The 17,547-nt window shown below is 46.6% G+C and overlaps 1 protein-coding gene across 4 annotated transcripts; it reads left to right on the top strand.

The window, feature by feature from the left end:
• Positions 1–3,483: 3,483 nt before the first annotated feature.
• Positions 3,484–17,504, top strand: SEC11A (SEC11 homolog A, signal peptidase complex subunit). Of its 4 annotated transcripts, none has more exons than XM_026115759.2 (6): positions 3,484–3,619; positions 3,871–3,980; positions 6,371–6,520; positions 10,358–10,477; positions 12,119–12,176; positions 17,281–17,504. In XM_026115759.2, the coding sequence occupies exons 1-6, from the start codon at positions 3,569–3,571 to the stop codon at positions 17,299–17,301; spliced, it is 510 nt and encodes a 169-aa protein (XP_025971544.2). In that variant the 5' UTR covers positions 3,484–3,568; the 3' UTR covers positions 17,302–17,504. The 4 variants fall into 4 exon arrangements, with proteins under 4 accessions (XP_025971544.2, XP_025971537.1, XP_064373759.1 ...); XM_026115752.2 differs by lacking the exon at positions 17,281–17,504 and adding an exon at positions 12,342–12,634; XM_064517689.1 differs by lacking the exons at positions 6,371–6,520; positions 17,281–17,504 and adding an exon at positions 12,342–12,634.
• The last annotated feature ends 43 nt before the right edge of the window (positions 17,505–17,547 follow it).

The raw sequence follows: 17,547 nt of genomic DNA, 5'->3' as shown, positions 1-17,547 counted from the left end.
TGCCTGTCTGGGCTTGGTTCTTCCTAGGTGATGTGGGTAAGCTAGTGCAGAAGATGGACCTACTGCCAGCCACCATTTTCCAAGCGTGCCCTGCTACAGCAAAAAATGAAGATAATTTTTAAGGGCCGCTCACTAGTATTAAGTCTTGTGTGGTCTTGGTCAGTGCCACAAGCCAGGAAACATCCCTGGTAATCCAACAGCTTCAGTAAGGCTGTGTGCAGCAGCTTTCTGCTTTCCTCCACAGATGGACAGCAGCCTTTCTGCATGTGGCAAAACCCCACTGCAAGGTTGTGAAGGATAATTGTCTTCTCTGCTACTTAGGCTATTTAGGGCTGAGAGTGGCAGGAAGGTGAGGCAGCTGCTGAAAAGGACAACATACACATCCTAGGACTCGAGGCCTCCTGTCACAGGAAAAAAGGTGTAGGGCAGCACTCTGGCCTCTTCCACATTATGGATGCTGTAAAATGTGTCCGAAGAAAGCAAAGCCACCTCTGTAAAGCAAAGGACCAGTATAAGTCCTGCTTGGCTTCTGTAGTCTTCCGGTTCAGGCAAAGAGGATGCCATTTATCCACTTAGTTCACACTGGTCTTGAAATAAGGACCTGCAGTTATGGCTACAGTGGATGCATGTGCGCCACGAGTCTGGTTTGCTCTGCTTTTTACTCCTGGTCCGGTTCCCCTGCTTGTCTGTGTTGCTCCTTTGCTGGATCCATCCCTAAACAAAGGAGTTGCAGATTTGTGAGCAGCAGGAGGATTAGACTGTTCCATGGGTGGCACGTATAGCCCATGCATCGCTAGCCGTGTCCAAGCTGGTGTGATGCCGTTCTGGAGGTCTGTGCTGTGGCTCTCCGTACGCAGCACGCATACATCATCCAGCTGTGAGAGCACGTAGGCACCAAGCTCCTCTCTTTTTCTGTGGGGTGCAGGAGAAAAACTAGTTTTTAATTTGAGAAAGGTAATGTATTTCAAGCCTAAAGAAGGAGCTCTGTGGGCCTAGAGGAGGCCTGAGCCATTGTGGCAGTGTCTAAAGTTATGCCTGAAGCAGAGGAAGGTTGCAGGAGCTGCTTTTGCAACTGCAAGAATCTCAGGGGCTCCCTAGGGTGCTGGTGGCCAGGGGTATGTGGATCTGTCCCCTGTCACCTTCCCTTCCCCTAGAACAGAGGACATCACCCTGCCTTCAAGAATGGCATGGTGCAGAGCAGCAAAACCTCATCCTCTTCATCCAGCCTCAGACCCAACAGGCACAGCCTTACTTTTTACTTCTTCTGCAGGATACAAGAGCAAAATAGTGCTGCTTGCTTATTTGCTGAGGGGCAGGCACAGGATCCGGGAATGGGAGCCATGTGCCGAGGAGCCGGCAGGGTCCTCTCCTGCAGACACTATCAGAGCGCCCAAGAGCACTGTCAGAGCTAGTTAGAAGGCCTCCTACTAACCATATTAACAGGTGGCCAAAGCCACCAATTTGGTGGCCAGGCGTGGCCTTTACGTGTTACACAACCTAGGCAACCACAGGTCCTTTCAAGGCTCAGGCCTGGCTGACCCGAAGGCATGGTCCACCATCGTTCTGGTGAGGCCAGGAGCCTCGTGGGAATGGGTGTAAGTTGAACGTACTGTGTAAAGACAGCATAACCCCATTAAGATGGGGAACGAGGTGCTGGCCTGGCTCAGTCAGGGAGGAAGGAATTTTTGACCTGCTACCAAGTGGCTGGTGTAGCTGATGATACCATCTATAATCTCCCCTTCTCTGGGCTAAAGGGCTTGCATGATGACTGGCAAGCCTTGCAGGTGATGTCCTGAGTGGGGGGTGGTCTGTGAGGATATGTATCCCTTTGGCAGTCTCCACATGACTGGGAAATCCACAACGAGCAAATACCCACGTGGCTTTAGATATGTTTTTGACTCATGAGTTGCCCCTTTGTGTAGCCTAGGGATTTTAGGCGGAACACTGAAAGGGCAAAATCTGATTTAAATGGGGCCTGGCAACTGCATTCGTCATTGGTGGGATTGTGAAACGGAAAGTGCAAGCCATGGGTTCAAGAGGCAGCTGTAGGGAACGCACCCCTTTCCCAAGCAGGAGGAATTCCCACGTCCCTTTGGAGCACGGGGAAAAGAGCCTGTGGACAGCCGAGACATCTGTGAGCTCTCAGAGGGCTCACAGATGAAGCACGTTCAGTGCAGGAGATAACCCAGCAGGCCGTAATTTTTGCTCAAGATGACGACAACCAGCACACTCAGATCCCATCTGCAAATGTCTCTCTCTAACCGTGCAATTTTCCCTTTTGCTTTGGCCAACAAGCAGTTTCTGTATTCAACCAGCTGCCGTCCATGTTGGGGGCACGAGGACCACTAACCACAAAGATGGATTTGTCTTGCATTTCCTCAGGAAGACTATGGGCTCTGACCTTGTCCCAGGTGAAACCTGCCCGAGCTCCTGACAGCACCACGGCTTAAGAGGCCTGAAGGTAGACAGGGAAGCCCTCCAGCCATGGATGGCATCAACCAAGGGCCTGTAGCAATCCCGGGGCAGAACAGATGTTTAATTTTCCGGTGTCGCCCACTTCATTTTGGGAGGCACATCCTCATCGCCCTGCCATTGCTGCCCCCGGTGCTTGGGACAGCTGCAGGATACCTTAGCTCCTGCAGTTTTGGATGGTCGCCCAACCTCAGAGCAGTGGGTGACAGGTGAGAACTTGCTGGTGGATGATGTTGGTCACCCTCGCTCCTAAATGCCCCGGGCACAGCACTGTCTTGTTAACCCCAAGGTGACGTGGGCTACCTTGGTGCATGGGCCACCCACTCCCGTGGCTGGGGCCGAGGGGGCTGGGCGCCCCGTGCACCCGTGGGTGCCTCCTTTGCCATGTTCCTGCCCGAGGAGCCGCTCTGCAGGGCTCCTCTCGCCTCCCCGTCGTCTGCCCACGTCCCTGCTGCTGCCACCTCTGTCCCTGCTCCTGTCACCTGTCCTGTCACCCATCCTGCCACCTCCCTGTCACCACGCCTGTCATTTCGCCTGTCACCTCCCATCACTGCTCCCGCCAGCCCTCCTGTCATCTCCTTGTCATTGTCCTGTCACCGTTTCTGTCACCTACCCATTACTGCTCCTTTCCCCCATCACCTACCTGTCACTTCTTGCTACCTTCCGTCACCAGTTCGGCCACCTGTCCTGTCACCTCTCCTGTCAGCACTCCTGCCACCTGTCACCTCCACATCACCCCCTGTCACCACTGCTGTCACCTGTCCTGTCACTGCATGTCACCTCTCCTGTCCCTGTTCTTGTCACCTCCCCTGTTACCTGTCCTGTCACCTGTCACGTCTGTCACCCCTCCTGTCCCCTCTCCTATCAGTGCTGTCACCTCTCCTGTCACCTTTCCTGACACCTTCATGTCACCTCTCCTGTCACCTCCATGTCACCTCCCCCTCACCTCCGTGTCACCTCTCCTGTCACCGGTCCCCTCCCGTGTCACCGCCCCGCCCCCGCGGCAGGGCAGGGCGGGGCCGGGCCGGGCCGGAAGCGGCGGGCGCGCGGGCGGAAGCGGAAGTGGCTGTCCAGGGCCGCCGCCGCCGGCGCCGCGATGCTGTCGCTGGACTTTCTGGACGATGTGCGGCGCATGAACAAGCGGCAGGTGCGGCCGGCACCGGCCCCGGGGGCAGCGGCGGCGCGGGGCCGTGGGGGCTGGGAGGCGGCGGGGCCCGGGGAGGCCCGGGGCGCCAGGCCGGGAAGGGAAGGGAAGGGAAGGCCCGGCGCCGCGAGGCCGCCGGCTCCGGGGCGCCGTTGGCGCGGGGCGTCCTCGCCTCCCCCGGCGGCTGCGGGGCCCCCCGAGCCGAGCCGAGCCGCGCCGCGCCGCCCCTCACACGGCTCCCGCCCTTCTTGCAGCTCTACTACCAGGTGCTGAACTTCGGCATGATCGTCTCGTCCGCCCTCATGATCTGGAAGGGGCTCATGGTGGTGACCGGCAGCGAGAGCCCCATCGTGGTGGTGCTGAGGTAAAGCCCTGCTGAGCGCCGGGGCCGCCGGGGCCTGGCTGCTCGGTCCACCCGGCGGCAGGGCGCCTCGCCCCCAACTAGGGACAGGCCCAGCCGACCAGGCCGGAGCAGTGTTTCAGCAGCCCCACGCCAAAGCTTGCACCCACCATTGGCTTGTGCCTTTAGTTTAATCTCTGTACATAACAAACCTCTGCTGAGGTGGATCAGAAAGTAACACAGAAGAATTTAAAAGGACCCTGAGGGCGCGTTTAATAATGTATCAGGGTAAGGGGTGTAACCTCCTGGGCTGTATGAATCAGAGAATGCAGAGGTAACCCGACTCTCAAAAATATACGGTGTGCCAAAAAATCAAAAAATAGCAGTGAAACACTAACCCTGAGGTGACAGCATTCAAGGCTGTTAAGCTCCAATGGAGAACACTTTCTAGAGAGTTTGGGCAGCAAGGCATTCCTGACTCTGATTCTTATTTCCATCTTGTGCTTTACATCCACAGCTGCCAGGTCCTGACAGGCGAGAGCCTCTTTTTGTGACCTAGTATAACACAGGAAAAAAGTGAAGGAAGAGACAGTAGGTAGGAAAAATACGAAGCCTTACATAAAAATAGCATTGTACTCCTCGGCTGCTCTTAGTTGGCTAACTTGTGTGTGATCGAAGGGGAAAGAGAAGAATGGGAAAGACTTGAAAGAAATATGGCAAGTGGAAGAGCTCAGTCCAGGCATTTCCGAATTTTACCAAGTTTCACGGAAAAATGCATGACAGTGTGGGCAAAAGCAGTCATAAAAAAAAGAAGGCCTTGAAATGGCCTGGCACAAGGGATAAATCCATTGCTCAAGTAGGAGAGTGGTATGAAAGCGGTATTTGTGGTAGAACTGATCTTCCCAAAATGGTTAATACCTCTTCCCCGTAACAGAACTTTTAGTAGTAGAACATTGAGATGCGCTGTTATTTCCTGGCATGTTTGTCTGCCTATCTTGCTGCTGCTATATGAATAGTTGGAGTATGTGTTGAACCTTGATTAATGAAAAAAGAAGTTGAAAACGTTGAGATGGCAGGAAATAATCTCCTCTTGACTATATGAGCTTTTTGTACATGGGAATGGTTTGCTGAACGCTCTGCTGAGTATTATTATGTGTTATATTGCATCTTTAAAATGTGTTATTTGCATCTAACTGCTCTTTCATAGTTTCCTGGTCTTTTTTCCTGGCCTCCTAGTGAGCTGTAGGAATGCACCTATGAATGGTGTCTTTGTGTTCCTGTAGCTCTCCCCCTCTATGCATATGGCTGAAAATAACGGATGTCACGCCACAATTGGATAAGTTTTCAGATGTTGTATGTTGCCTTCACGTAAGTGGAACGCAGCAGGCGCCAGGATTGTTGCTCATATCCTCCTATTTATTACGACAAATTCCTGTTGTTGAAGTTCTTGGGCAGCCATGAGATGCTGGCGCTGTCGGGCTGTGTGGCTATTTCACAGATCCTGTTCTATAGCTGCATTGTCCTTCTAGTGTGTTTCCCTTGTCAGTGTTAATTACTACATACCGTTAAAAAAAAACACACAGAAAATGAAAGCAAGTGGCATTCCTCTTCCCTCCTGTTGGATCTGTGAAGTACAGGTGAGAGATGTTTCATGCAGCTTCTTCCAGCGAGTAAGACAGAGGCTGTTAGGTCACATCCCTTCTTTGCTGATGTGATCTTATACTGTGAATGGCAGCTTCTGCACAGTCTCAAGATAAAACAGAAGTATATGCGGTACTTAAAGGTCATCATTTCCTTTTGTACTGCGTAATTTGTTTGAAATTAAGAAGGTTAAGTGTTCTGTAACAATTGCCATTTACAAGACAGTAGAAAAATAATTTGAATAGCAGTGCCTGGAATGAGATAGTTAAGCAAAGCGATGAATCATGATAACAAATTTTTAGCACACCCGTCTGTCTGTTCCAGATGGGAATGCAAGAGCCGTATGCTTTGAGTGCTTTGTTCCCAAAGATCATCTATCTACCTGTAACAAAGCTTTCAGACACTTTGAAGGAAGAGGACTGCAGTATTGCCAGTGTAGCACTATCAATTGAGAGCTCAGGAGTAGAGAAGATACTGCTTGTCATCCACTCTTTCATTATTAAGAGCAGTAGATGCTTTTCCCTGTTTGGTACGCTGTTAATGCTGGCTGGTGGCATTTCTCTTTTACCAGCAAATCTGAATTTGTGCTAGCATAGTGGATGGAAATCTGAGTATCACAGAGGTGAGATACGGGCCCAATCTCCAAATCCATTCAGTTTTCTTAGGACCTCTGTATTAAGGTTATTTTGAGATTTTTCTCAAAAGACTCTAAACTTCAAAACCTGATTCTCAGTTTTTAAGTATTGTTCAATTGCTGCTCTTCTTTTTTTCAGTGGCAGCATGGAGCCTGCATTTCACAGAGGAGATCTCCTGTTTCTAACCAACCGAATTGAAGATCCGATCAGAGTGGGAGAAATTGTGGTCTTTAGGATAGAAGGAAGGGAAATTCCTATAGTTCATCGGGTCCTGAAAATTCATGAGAAGTATGTCTAGAATATGGGGGTTGTATTGCATATGTCCAAATTGTGGTTTTGCTCATCTTCTTGGGGTAAATGAATGAGTGGAACCTCAGTGACAAATATCCAGCTGCTGAAGAAAGCAATATAGAAGTTTCAGCCAGATGAAATCTTCCTCTTTTGTTTAGTTAGAAAGATCATCTAGCAGGATTAAGAAGCTGGAGCGTCAGTCCCAGTTTCCTGATCTCCCTGTATAACTTAATGTTGTCCATGCCGTCATTTCCATCCCAAACTGCTAAGTAATGTTGCTGTGATGTCACCCCTAGACAAGACTACATGTGGGTGTGTGAAGTGACTCTTGTCTGTAGCGCTAGAACATTATGGGAAGAAAGATATTTTGTATACAGCAGGCATTATTTTAAAGCTTCTTTATCATGGTTCTGGTTCCCGTTGTCATACAGAGGCAGGGTATCTCTGTATGAAGATTTCTCCTCCTTAGGAAGGTTTGTGTTATTGTATTCAGAGTCTCTAGACGTGCTGCACTATACGTGTACTGTTCATTCTCAAAATGTTGAACTGGACGAGTTTCTGAAGCTTTGGTCTGCAGGAATGAGATGTGGTCATTCTGGCATGGTTGCTGAACAGGGTTTAGTTTTTCCAAGTGAGGCTTTCTCTGTGAGCCTTCCTGTTTTGTTGGTCTAGGAAGATGCAACTGTGACCACAGGAGGCCAGTTTGTGGGGATATAGGCCAGCCCTGTGAGGGATTTGAGTGAAAACTAAATCTTGAACTGAATCCCTACTTCCTGAAGTCAGCCCTGAGAAGAGCACAACAGTTGGATGGGGTCCCAGCATCTGTTCCTGCTGAGTGGATGACTGCTGCATTATGAATGAACTGGAGCTGTACCAGGGCTGAGAGATCAGTTCCTAGATTTAGCGAATCACTTGAATCATATGTAAAGGTGGCATTTGAGGATTGCTGTAGCCAAATCAGGTTGATAGGATAGAGCGGATCCCTTCCCCCAAGCGTTCGTAGCAGCCACAGCTGTTGGCACATCTAGACCATTTGTCTGGCCCAACTTCAAGGTCAGCCAGCTTCATGCACGTAAATAGTCCACCTTAAATCACGGATGTGAGTGACCTATCTTGCATAAGACAGCCATATTCTTTGCTGTTCAGATTATTCTCTACCAAAATTGTTAACAACCACTTAGTCAGTTTTCAAAGCAAAGATACATCTCTGCGATACTGTTACCTTAAAAATAAGGTCAGCATACATTGTGACTCGTATCAGATGGTGCATGCACGCTTTTTGACATATCTCGGGAACTCATTTAAGTAAAATACTGCTTTCTTTCTTCCTTGTTACATTCTAATGGCTCAGATGGGCCCCTGTACTGCTGCTCATAGGGATTATCTAAGAGGGAAGAAAAGTCAGAGTCCTTTCCCTCTGCCCTCAGCCAGTGCAGGGGAAGGAGAGAAGCAGAAATGTGCACTCTGTGCTACAGTTCATTTCCAGATATTCCTCACCCTTCTTTTTTTTCCTGGCTCTACCTCAACATTAGGTCTTAAAAAAAATACATAGTACCAGGAACATAGTACCAATCCTAGATTCTGTGAAGTTGACCCCCTCCCCAATATTTCAGATTTCATTAAAAAAAAAAGATTTTTTTGTTAGTAAAGATACAACTGAAAAATGAGTATTGTGAATTGAAGCTGGGTGCTGAAGGCAGGATTGTGAGTTATCAGTCACTCCTTTCACTAGGTAAGGAATATTTATCTGACAACAATTTGGATTTGAAGAGTGTTCTCTGAACGGCCAGTTGTGCTTTGCAATTTCTTCCTGTAGTTGTGGACTGAAATGAAAACGGTATGTGAAAAGTCTCTGTGAAAGCTGATGGGAGTGTCAAAGTAAAGGAAAGCCAAATACCCTGTTCTGCTTGATTATGTGGTAACTGACTCCAATTTGCATCAGCATTGTTTCACTGAACAAATGTTTTCTACCTGCTGGTCTTTTTTCCTTTGTTCAGAGCCAAATTGGGTTCATTTTTTGTCACTAAACATGGAGTCTGCAGACAAAATGTAGTTAGTGGGTTTAGTGCAGGAAAGCCAGACTGGATTTCATTCACTTTTCAGACAGCAGAGCCACTTGGCTGTGGGCTTCTCATGCTGGCATGTAATAGAGCAGTGAAATTGGCTCAATAAGATGTCACACATCAGTCTTCAGAGTTGAAACTACATTATCTGCACCTTTGGGTATCTTCATTTTTTTTCAAAACTGTATCTCTAAGCTCCTAGAGCATTTGCTGTTCCAAAACTGTGAGCCAAAGGTGCTTTGAAGAGATGTGTGTATTTTGGGTTTTTGTTTGGTTGGTTTTCAAGCTTCTCATGTCAAGTAATACACGTTGGTATTCAGGCATGGTGAAAACAGCACAAGCTCTGCAGATCTTTTGCACGCTTTCCTATGTTGTACTCGATCTGTCATTTCTGTGAGTAAGCCGACAGAACCAAGCAGCAGGAACACCCCTGCTCAGCATGTGCCTTCAGATGCCATGGGGAGATGACAGCAGCCAGCTGATCCCCAAGTAGTTGCACAAACTGCAGCTTAGAAACAAGCATTGTAGGGAGGCCAGCAAGCTGAATGGAAATGGCTGGGGAAGGCTGGATAACATGGTGTTATAAAGCTAAGAGAATAACAGCAGCTGTGCCCAGGTCAAAGCAAGGTCCATCTACTCCAGGATCATGTTTCTGACTAGCTAAGAGTCACCTAAGGACAAACTAAATACTAGAGAGAGTGTGCAGTGTTAACTTCCCCATCTCCTGCAAATTATGGTTTTGAGCAAGAAGTGGTAGTTCTGTATAGCCCCTGCCCAAAAGCTGTGGGTATTTCCCATCAATATCCTCAATAGCCCTCAAAAGATTTACTTTTTCTTTTTTACATGGAACACTTGGTCACTTTTTGAACTGGTGGAATTTTTTTTGCATCCAAAGTTTCCTACTGCAAAAAGGCACGGTTTAGTTACGCACCATGTTAGTTCTGCACAGCATCTTTTCTTGCTTGTTTTAACCTATTGCTTCTTAGCTTTGTTTGATGCTCCCTAGGTCTTGTATCAGAAGAGGCAGTGAAAAACTGATTGTTGCTGTTTGTGTCATTTATGACTTTATGGGTTACTGTCTTTTCTCCCATCAGTTCTGTCTTTTCCAGGCTGAAGAGTCCTGGTCTGTTGTTTCTTTTGTGGAAGTGGTTCCAGACTTTTGAATGCCCTTGTTATCTGTTTTAAGCCTTTTCCAGTTCTTCTCTCCATTTCAAAAAAAGGATGTAGGGGGTGCACAAAGTATTCAAGATGTAGGCACGTCGTGAGCTCATACGTTATCATAAATGGGATCCTCTGTTTAGTTTTGTTCCCCCTTCCTAATTATTTCTAAGATTCAGCTTGCTTCAGACCACTACTGAGTAGACCTGTCTGTTTTAACCCAAAAGTCTGAGGGCAGTATAGAGCACAGCCCAACATTTGTATATACAGCAAGAGAAGCATCAACAGAAGAGAAACCAAAAGCAAAGAGACACAATAGCTGCACCTTCACTAGACATGGCTTATCATGCTGGTTCTGTTCTTAAACTCTGCAGAAAAGCTGCTCTGTGTTGAGCTTGGCTGGGGCCAGAACTCATTCTTTTGTTTGCAGGTTTTTTTCAAACAGTCTGCTTTCCACTGTATTTAACAGAGTGAGTTACCCTATTTCATTCTCCTTGAACATCTAAGGACATGATTGCTTCTGCTATCTTTGTGTTAGTTTCTGTGTGCTTGTCTAGAACAGATGTTAACAAGTCTTTTTTCCTCCCCTAACTGGCTCTCGTATCTTTGCTAGGCAAAATGGTGACATCAAATTTTTGACAAAGGGAGACAATAATGCTGTTGATGACAGAGGGCTGTACAAACAAGGGCAGCACTGGCTGGAGAAAAAGGATGTAGTAGGAAGAGCAAGAGGGTAAGTGAAGTTGAGAAAGATGCAGCTTATTGCAGTGCCCTCCCCCAAAGCCATCTGCCCTCTCCCGTTGAACTCTCCCTGCTGGGTTTTATGCGACCTGGGCAAAAGCGTTTCAAAAGGTAGCGTGGAGAGTTAAAAAACAAAAGTAATTCAGTTCTGAGTTTGGCTTTAGTCTTTACTTATCAAGCTGTGAACTGCATTCTGAAATTTTGATGCTGAATGGACATCAATGCAAAGACAGTGCACAGACATTAAGGTGTGATGAGAATTTTCATCAAAACTCTTTTGCAAATCACAGTCTTTCCAGGCAAGCAAGATCTGAATTTCTAATGTGGAATCCCTTGTGTGCACAATCAGGTGCTGAAATGGTGTATGTTCTCATCAGAGTTAACAGAGAACTTGAGAGCCTGCTTGCTAAATAATTCTTTCCTCCCCTCACAGGAGGAAACTACCACCCATTTTTAATCTCCACAGCTTGCTTTTTTTCTTTTTCTTTCTTTTTTTTTTTAAGTTGTCCTTTCTCCTGAGGATTTTCTTCAATTAGGTGAAAGAGTTCCACTATCTGCAATGCTGACAAAACCCCTTCTTTCTGATAATTGCATTAAAAAGTTATAAAAAGCTCACCCTTAAGCTTTTTTGATACCCAAAATCATGGCTAGGCACATCACTTTAAACATCAAGAGCATTTGGATCAAAATAATTGAAAGTAGATAGCCTGGCTCTATTGTGGGGCTGTTTATATTTTGGTCTTAGCTAGAGTGGTTGCTGGGAGCCTACAAGCTAAACTGTTTCTGTGCAGAATCCATCTATCCCAAGGCAGCTCCACTGTGGTTCTTTTATCTTGAATCCATTCTTTGCAAACCTGACACTGATTACCCCTTTCCTCCTCTTCAGATAACAAGCTCGTGCCACACCAATGTTTTATTTTCAACGTTTGCTCCTAGAAACTTGCTGGCACCTGGATGTGGGTTTACCGTGCTAAAAGGAGCTGGGGAAAGTAGGATGAGCAGTCAGTGACAAGCTGCAGGTGGTGACTCTCTAAGCTGGTTGAATTCCTTTGCAGCACACCATATGTAACAAGGAGTAATTTGAATGACTGTACCTTGTTTGATCTAAAAGAACAGCTTAGGAGAAAGTCCCTTCTCGCCTTTCAGATCTCTGCTCCATTTACAGTGGCCTTAAAGAAAAGCCAGCCTGTTTGAAGACACAAGCAAGGGAGCATTGGGTGAAACGGGTAATGTTTTTCTAGCACTACCTAATTAGGTCTGATTACTTCAAGATGCCATTGAGCCCTTGAGTGCCAAGAAATTAAAGAAGATTGATGCTGACATAGGAAAGAATAGCCAGTTATGTCAGTAGAGAGAGAAAGACTCAAAACTAGGCAGGAAGGAAAGCAGCCTGCTTCAGAGCCCCTGCCAAAGAAGGCATAGGTGAAAACATGCCCTGGGGGTAGGATATTCACTCAGCCCCCACTCTCATGTCTTCCTTGCTTGGGAGGGGGAAGTCCTAACCCTGTTGACCATAGTGCTTGGCTAGACAAAACACACTTAAATGGCACTTCCTTTGTACAGTCCCAGGGCAGTGCTTGTCCGTATTCACCCTGGAATACTGCTTGTTCTAATAAAACTTTTTTCCTTATAGATTTGTCCCCTATATTGGAATAGTGACTATCTTAATGAATGACTATCCAAAATTTAAGGTAAGAGCTTGTTCATCTTCTCCTTCCTTCCCCCTCCCCAGCTAAAATTACTTTATGAGAACTTTCCGTACATACAGCCTGAACTTTTTGCTCTGTACGTTTGCTGCTGTTACTGCATCTTTAGATGTGAATGCACACTCTTGACTCTCCTGCTTTCTTTTACAGTATGCAGTCCTCTTTTTACTGGGTTTATTTGTGCTGGTCCATCGAGAGTAGCCCGTTGCACTGAAGTTCATAGTGAAGATGCCATGTTTTTTGTAGATGAACGTTTTAAGTAGATGACGGTCTGATGTGCGGGGAGGAAGAGGAAAACATACATTTCAAAGCTTCTTACCAGTTTGGGTTTGTTTTGTTTTTTACTGCGTAAGGACGAATGTTATCACAGTATTTCCAATGGTTTGTCACATTTTAGCATTTTTGTACATCAGTGAGTTTTTATATTAAAAGTTTAAGCCAAACTGTTCAGTGTTTGTACTTTGAAGCTGAGCTTCCTCTCAAAGTGCCTACAGGACCGTGTCCTCTAAGTCTGTGCCTCCACTGGGCAAGCCTGACCTCTCCCTGTGCTGTCTGAATTGTCAAATGATTATCTGTGGAGGTGGTACTTCTTCCAATTCAGAACTGGAATAAAGATTTTGCATCTCGCCCAGTTTGAGCCCTGCCACATTCTTCCGTATTCCCCTGCTGAATGCAGCCTCTTATTGCCCAGCTTCCCTGGGGCATACGTGGACTTTGCCTTGCAGACTGACTTTCAGAGCCTAATGAATTAATTTGTCTTCTCTTTATAGAACAGTAATAACTGCTATTTTGCTGCTTTTTGGAGAATAAGCAGTCCTTAGCTGTAGATCAGTTCAATATTTGTATGTTTCTGTAAGTCACACCGAAGTAATATACTTAAGGACTCCAAGGTGTTTGGGGCAGAAGATGGCGAAAGATTACCTTTTTCATTGCTGAAAGAAATGGTGTCTGAGAAATGCGGTGGCTGCCGTAAGTATTCAGCGCAGCACAAGGTAACAGAATAATTTGGATGGGAAATACCCACAGCTTTTGGGCGGGGGCTATTTGGAGAAGTAGGATGCAAAAGGCAAATTTTCTTCTGTTTCGGAAATGGGATTTGGGTCCCTAATGATCCCCACAGTTGGCCATGTCTTACAGCTCACCTGAAAGCTACGCTGCCCTGAGATCTGAAAGGAGAAACCTCTTGTCACCACCTGCAACAGCTTTTTTTCGGGCTTCTTAGTCTGGAAAGTGATTCTGCTTGTGTAGATGTGGTGTCAGAGGAGAGCCTGAGGTAAAGGTACAGGGCAGAGGCTCTGTAGTTAACTGCTTTTATATTAATTTGTGCTATTTGCATTGCACCTTTATAGCTTACCTCCCTGGTGTCTATACTGACTCATGACATTTTGCTTCCCCTTTGCTAGGGCACATCTTCACAAGAGCAGTCACTGGGAGGCATTGCTGCCTCCTGCTAAGGCTGTTTGAGTCTCTCTTGCGCAGCTTGCTTACCCGTTGTCTTGCTAGGAAGGCTTGCCCCTGGCAGCAGGAGCCCGTCTCTTCCACATCTGTTCTTTCCCCAGATTAACAGCAAGATCAAATCCTCTTGATCTTGCAGAACCTATGGACAGCCCAACGCTGCTGATTATTACTTTAGGTGCATTTCACTGCATCTTTGTTCGCTCTTCATGACTGTTCCAAGACTGCACATCAAAAAGGATCGTTAGAGATGTTTACTGCTGCCATACACACAGGCTGTGTGGGGTAAAAGCAGTCGGGAATGGCAAGGACAAAGCGCAGTGGGGTGTTAATGGTGCATTTACATGCACCATGCATGCATTTTCTTGCCTATGCATCTTGTGTTTTGCTTCAGGCTTGCCCTGTCTATGGAGGTAGATTTTGCTATTAGTTGTGTCCACAGGGACCACAGCTCACTCAGCTGACAGCTCTGCTGCTTAATTTAATGCTCAGTAGCTGTGTTGACCTGTGGCATCCCACCGTGGATACAGCCAGTTGGTTGAAGCCATGTGGTTCGTTCCCTGGGTAGGATGAAGTAAAATTTTATCTTATGTTTGGGATGCTGCAAAGAGCCTGCACACCGCTCCTGCCTCTAGCGCTGAGCCTCAGGCCTTTCTCTCTTTGAGTGATAATAAGTTAGTATTAAAAAACAGTAATAAAAATACCTACTTGCTGCTCCAATACTGGAGAATAGAATTTGGAGACAAAATTTCTCCAGAATGCTTGAGTGGTAGATGGTTTGCAATGTCAAAAGCTAAACCCAGCAGCAATGAAAGAACACAAAATACCTTCTCAAGGGCTGCTGTGGCTGTGTTACCCCTTCCTGAGGCCTTTGAGCAACAATTCTGCGCTTACAGATAGGACCGAGGCTGAGTCTCTGTTCGCTAAGTTTGCACCACATTTGCTTTGCCTTTAGCTGGAACTGTTTTTGTGCATAAACAATTTTATTAACTTGGAAACATAAAAAGGACTTGAGCTGAGCACTTCTGAAACCTGCTAATCAACACCTCTCAATGAAAGTTGCTGAAAGTGCTGCTGTTGCTGTTCTCTGAGTCCTCTCACTTTCACACCTTTTGCAAAATCCGATCACAGAAAAGCAGTTGTTAAATTAACTCAGTGACAGTAACACAAAAGGCTAAAATACAAAGGATTTATGATTGCCGGGGATGCAAGGATTAGCTCTTTAAAGTGCATCTTCTGAACCCCAGCTCTAAGAGAAAAGAAATGGTCATTTTACATGTTTGGAAATAATGATGCATGTGTCCTGCCTTTGGCATGATCACCGTGCTGGTGTTGCTGGTTACTGGCAGCAGGTGTCAGCAGCCAAAGTAGCTGAGCACACACTCAGTGCAGCTGTGGGATAAGCCTGTCCCACAGCCGCCCATCCCAACATTGCTGGAGAAAATGTTCAGGCCAAGCCTTAATCTCTGCTTTCGCCACGGTGTGAGCACATGCCAGAATGTGACGATGAGCCAGAGGGGTGCAAGCAAAACAGTAACCAAGTTAACTTGGAAACCCATAAACCTCATCTTCCCAGGAGATCAATGCTGCTTGGCAGGTAGGCAGGGGCACTTGCAGGCAGGTGTAGCTTTCTCAGCCTTGCCCTTCCAGGATTGTATGTGAGCAGTTGGGCAAGAGTTTAAAAAATGCAGAGGGGTTGGGATAAAAGAGGGGATAAAGCCTGCTACAGCCCAGCCTCAGTGTGGTTTGGGTTTGCGCTTTTGGTTTGCAGACACTTTAAGAACAGAACTGGTTGCTCTAAATCACTTTCAGCGGCCAGGGGCTGTGATGTGAAATCTGGGAAGCCATCTCTGTGGCCTATGTCCTGTGTATTTTCATCTCAGAGTAGCTGAGAACGTGGTTCTGTGTTACCTGCAATCGTGAAATGAAGTGTTGGCTCTAATTAGAGTGAGGATAAATAAGCAGTTAATCCGCTCACAACTTAGACGCCCACTGACTCCCACACTGCCTCCTGCGTCGCCTCCTGCATCAATGTAACGCCTTTCCTGCCGCAGCGGGAAGGGAGGGTGCCGGGGAAGAGCCTGCACAAACTGAAAGCTGAGAGTGTGGGGGCAGGATGACAAAGAGGAGCTGCTGGCTCCGTCTGTGTCTCTATATTCTGCTTTGCTGAGCAGAAAAGCTATAGAGCATGCAGGATCTCTGGTTCCGCTGGGTGCTGATGCTGACATGTTTGGCATGTGCTTCTGTGCTCCTGCAGAGCCAGGGGTTTTGCTCCTAGAACATGTGGTCTTTGGTTTTCTTTCTTTCTTTCTTTCTTTCTTTCTTTCTTTCTTTCTTAAGGTGAAGACACTCTCTCTGTAAGCTGTCGGGCCAGCTCCAACAAAGACTCAAAGACTTTAAGTTTCTCAGGACGGCTTAGGAAAGATGGAGACCTTTGTGTCACAACAGGAATGGGATTTGTTTATAAAGTATGTGGGTGTTGAAAGGTCTGTTTTATAAAGGCAAAGAAAGAAAAAGATCTGTCAGGGCTAAGATTGCCTCTGGCTCTGTTGTGGTTACAGCCAAACAGAGCAGGTTTTCTGGTAGGCAGTTTCATTGCCTAATTACAGTTCAATCACATCCGCAGTTCAAGGCACAATTCTGCTATGCACAGATTCCTTCATGGGAAGGAACTGTTTCAAAAAGCAAAGTAATGTTACAATATTACTAATTGTTGCTAGACGTCTTTTGCTTTCCATCGACTCTTTTTTCATATCAAAGATAAATGCATAAGCAAAGCATGAGTGATGGGAGGTCAGCTGTGAGGAGTAACGAATAAGCTGTGCTGAAAACTGAAACTCCTTGAGACAAAGGCTGTCTTCGTTTGTGTGTTAATGATGCTTGTATGCTCGGGTGTCGGTTAAACAGTAATAAGCATTACATTGTTTCATCCGGATCTGCTGATGCATATTGCTTAGCAGGGGTTTCTAGGGGTGGAATGTGTAAGATGATGGGTTGTGTGCTTTCTTTAATAAGACTGGGTAATTCTCACTCTGCTCTTCTGTCATTTGAATTTCTGCGTCTGCAAGCCTCACAATGGTTTTCCTGCTGTTAAAGTCCAAACAGGTCAGCTGTATAGTCTATAAGGCAAAATCTTATCCATAGGTGGTTTGGAAGACCACTTCCTGCTGGAGCAGCGCAGGAACGCAAGTCCCGTGCACTGAGCCTGACTGTATAGAAGTGGCTGAGCTGAGATGCCGAGAGAAGGAAAGGAGAGGTAGTTCAGGCAGAGCCTGTCACTTGGAGATGGCTTCTGTGCAATAGCAAGGGAAATACAAACCAGATCCCTCATGTTTATGGATCACAGGCTGAAGACCCACACAGTGTCTGTGACTCAGTGTCTGAATCAGATCAGGAGTGTCCTGGTTCCAGTCCTCAAGCCGCCAGGTACGCCCGGGTGATACCGGAAATGCAGAGCCTTCACAATTCCCATTGATGTCAGCAACTCCTGGTAGTAATGGGGCGTAGTAGATGATGGGTCAGGCAGTATTAGTTCTGACAGCTGGGAAAAGAGAAATAGGTGATTTTCAGTACCTACAATTAGTTGCGATTTGAGCCAATTTAATAGCTTTCTGCCTCTTTTACCTTTTCGTAGAATGACAGAATCGCAGAATGATGGAAGGGACATCTGGAGATCATCTAGTCCAACCCTCCTGCTCAAAGCCGGGCCAGGGGTTGCTCAGAGCGGGTTGCTCAGGGTATTATCCAGTCGGGTTGTGAATATCTTCAAAGACAAAGACTCCACGACTTCTCTGGGCAACCTGTTCCAGTGTTTAACCACCCTCACCGTAATAAAATTTTTCTTACATTTAAATGGAATTTCTTGTATTTCAGTCTGTGCCCATTGCCTCTTGTCCTTTCA

The sequence above is a fragment of the Dromaius novaehollandiae genome, chromosome 10 (genome assembly GCF_036370855.1).
Source record: "Dromaius novaehollandiae isolate bDroNov1 chromosome 10, bDroNov1.hap1, whole genome shotgun sequence".
NCBI classification, from domain to species: domain Eukaryota; kingdom Metazoa; phylum Chordata; class Aves; order Casuariiformes; family Dromaiidae; genus Dromaius; species Dromaius novaehollandiae.
The sequence above is the reverse complement of the archived record's forward strand: the minus strand, read 5'-3'. Positions and strand labels throughout refer to the sequence as shown.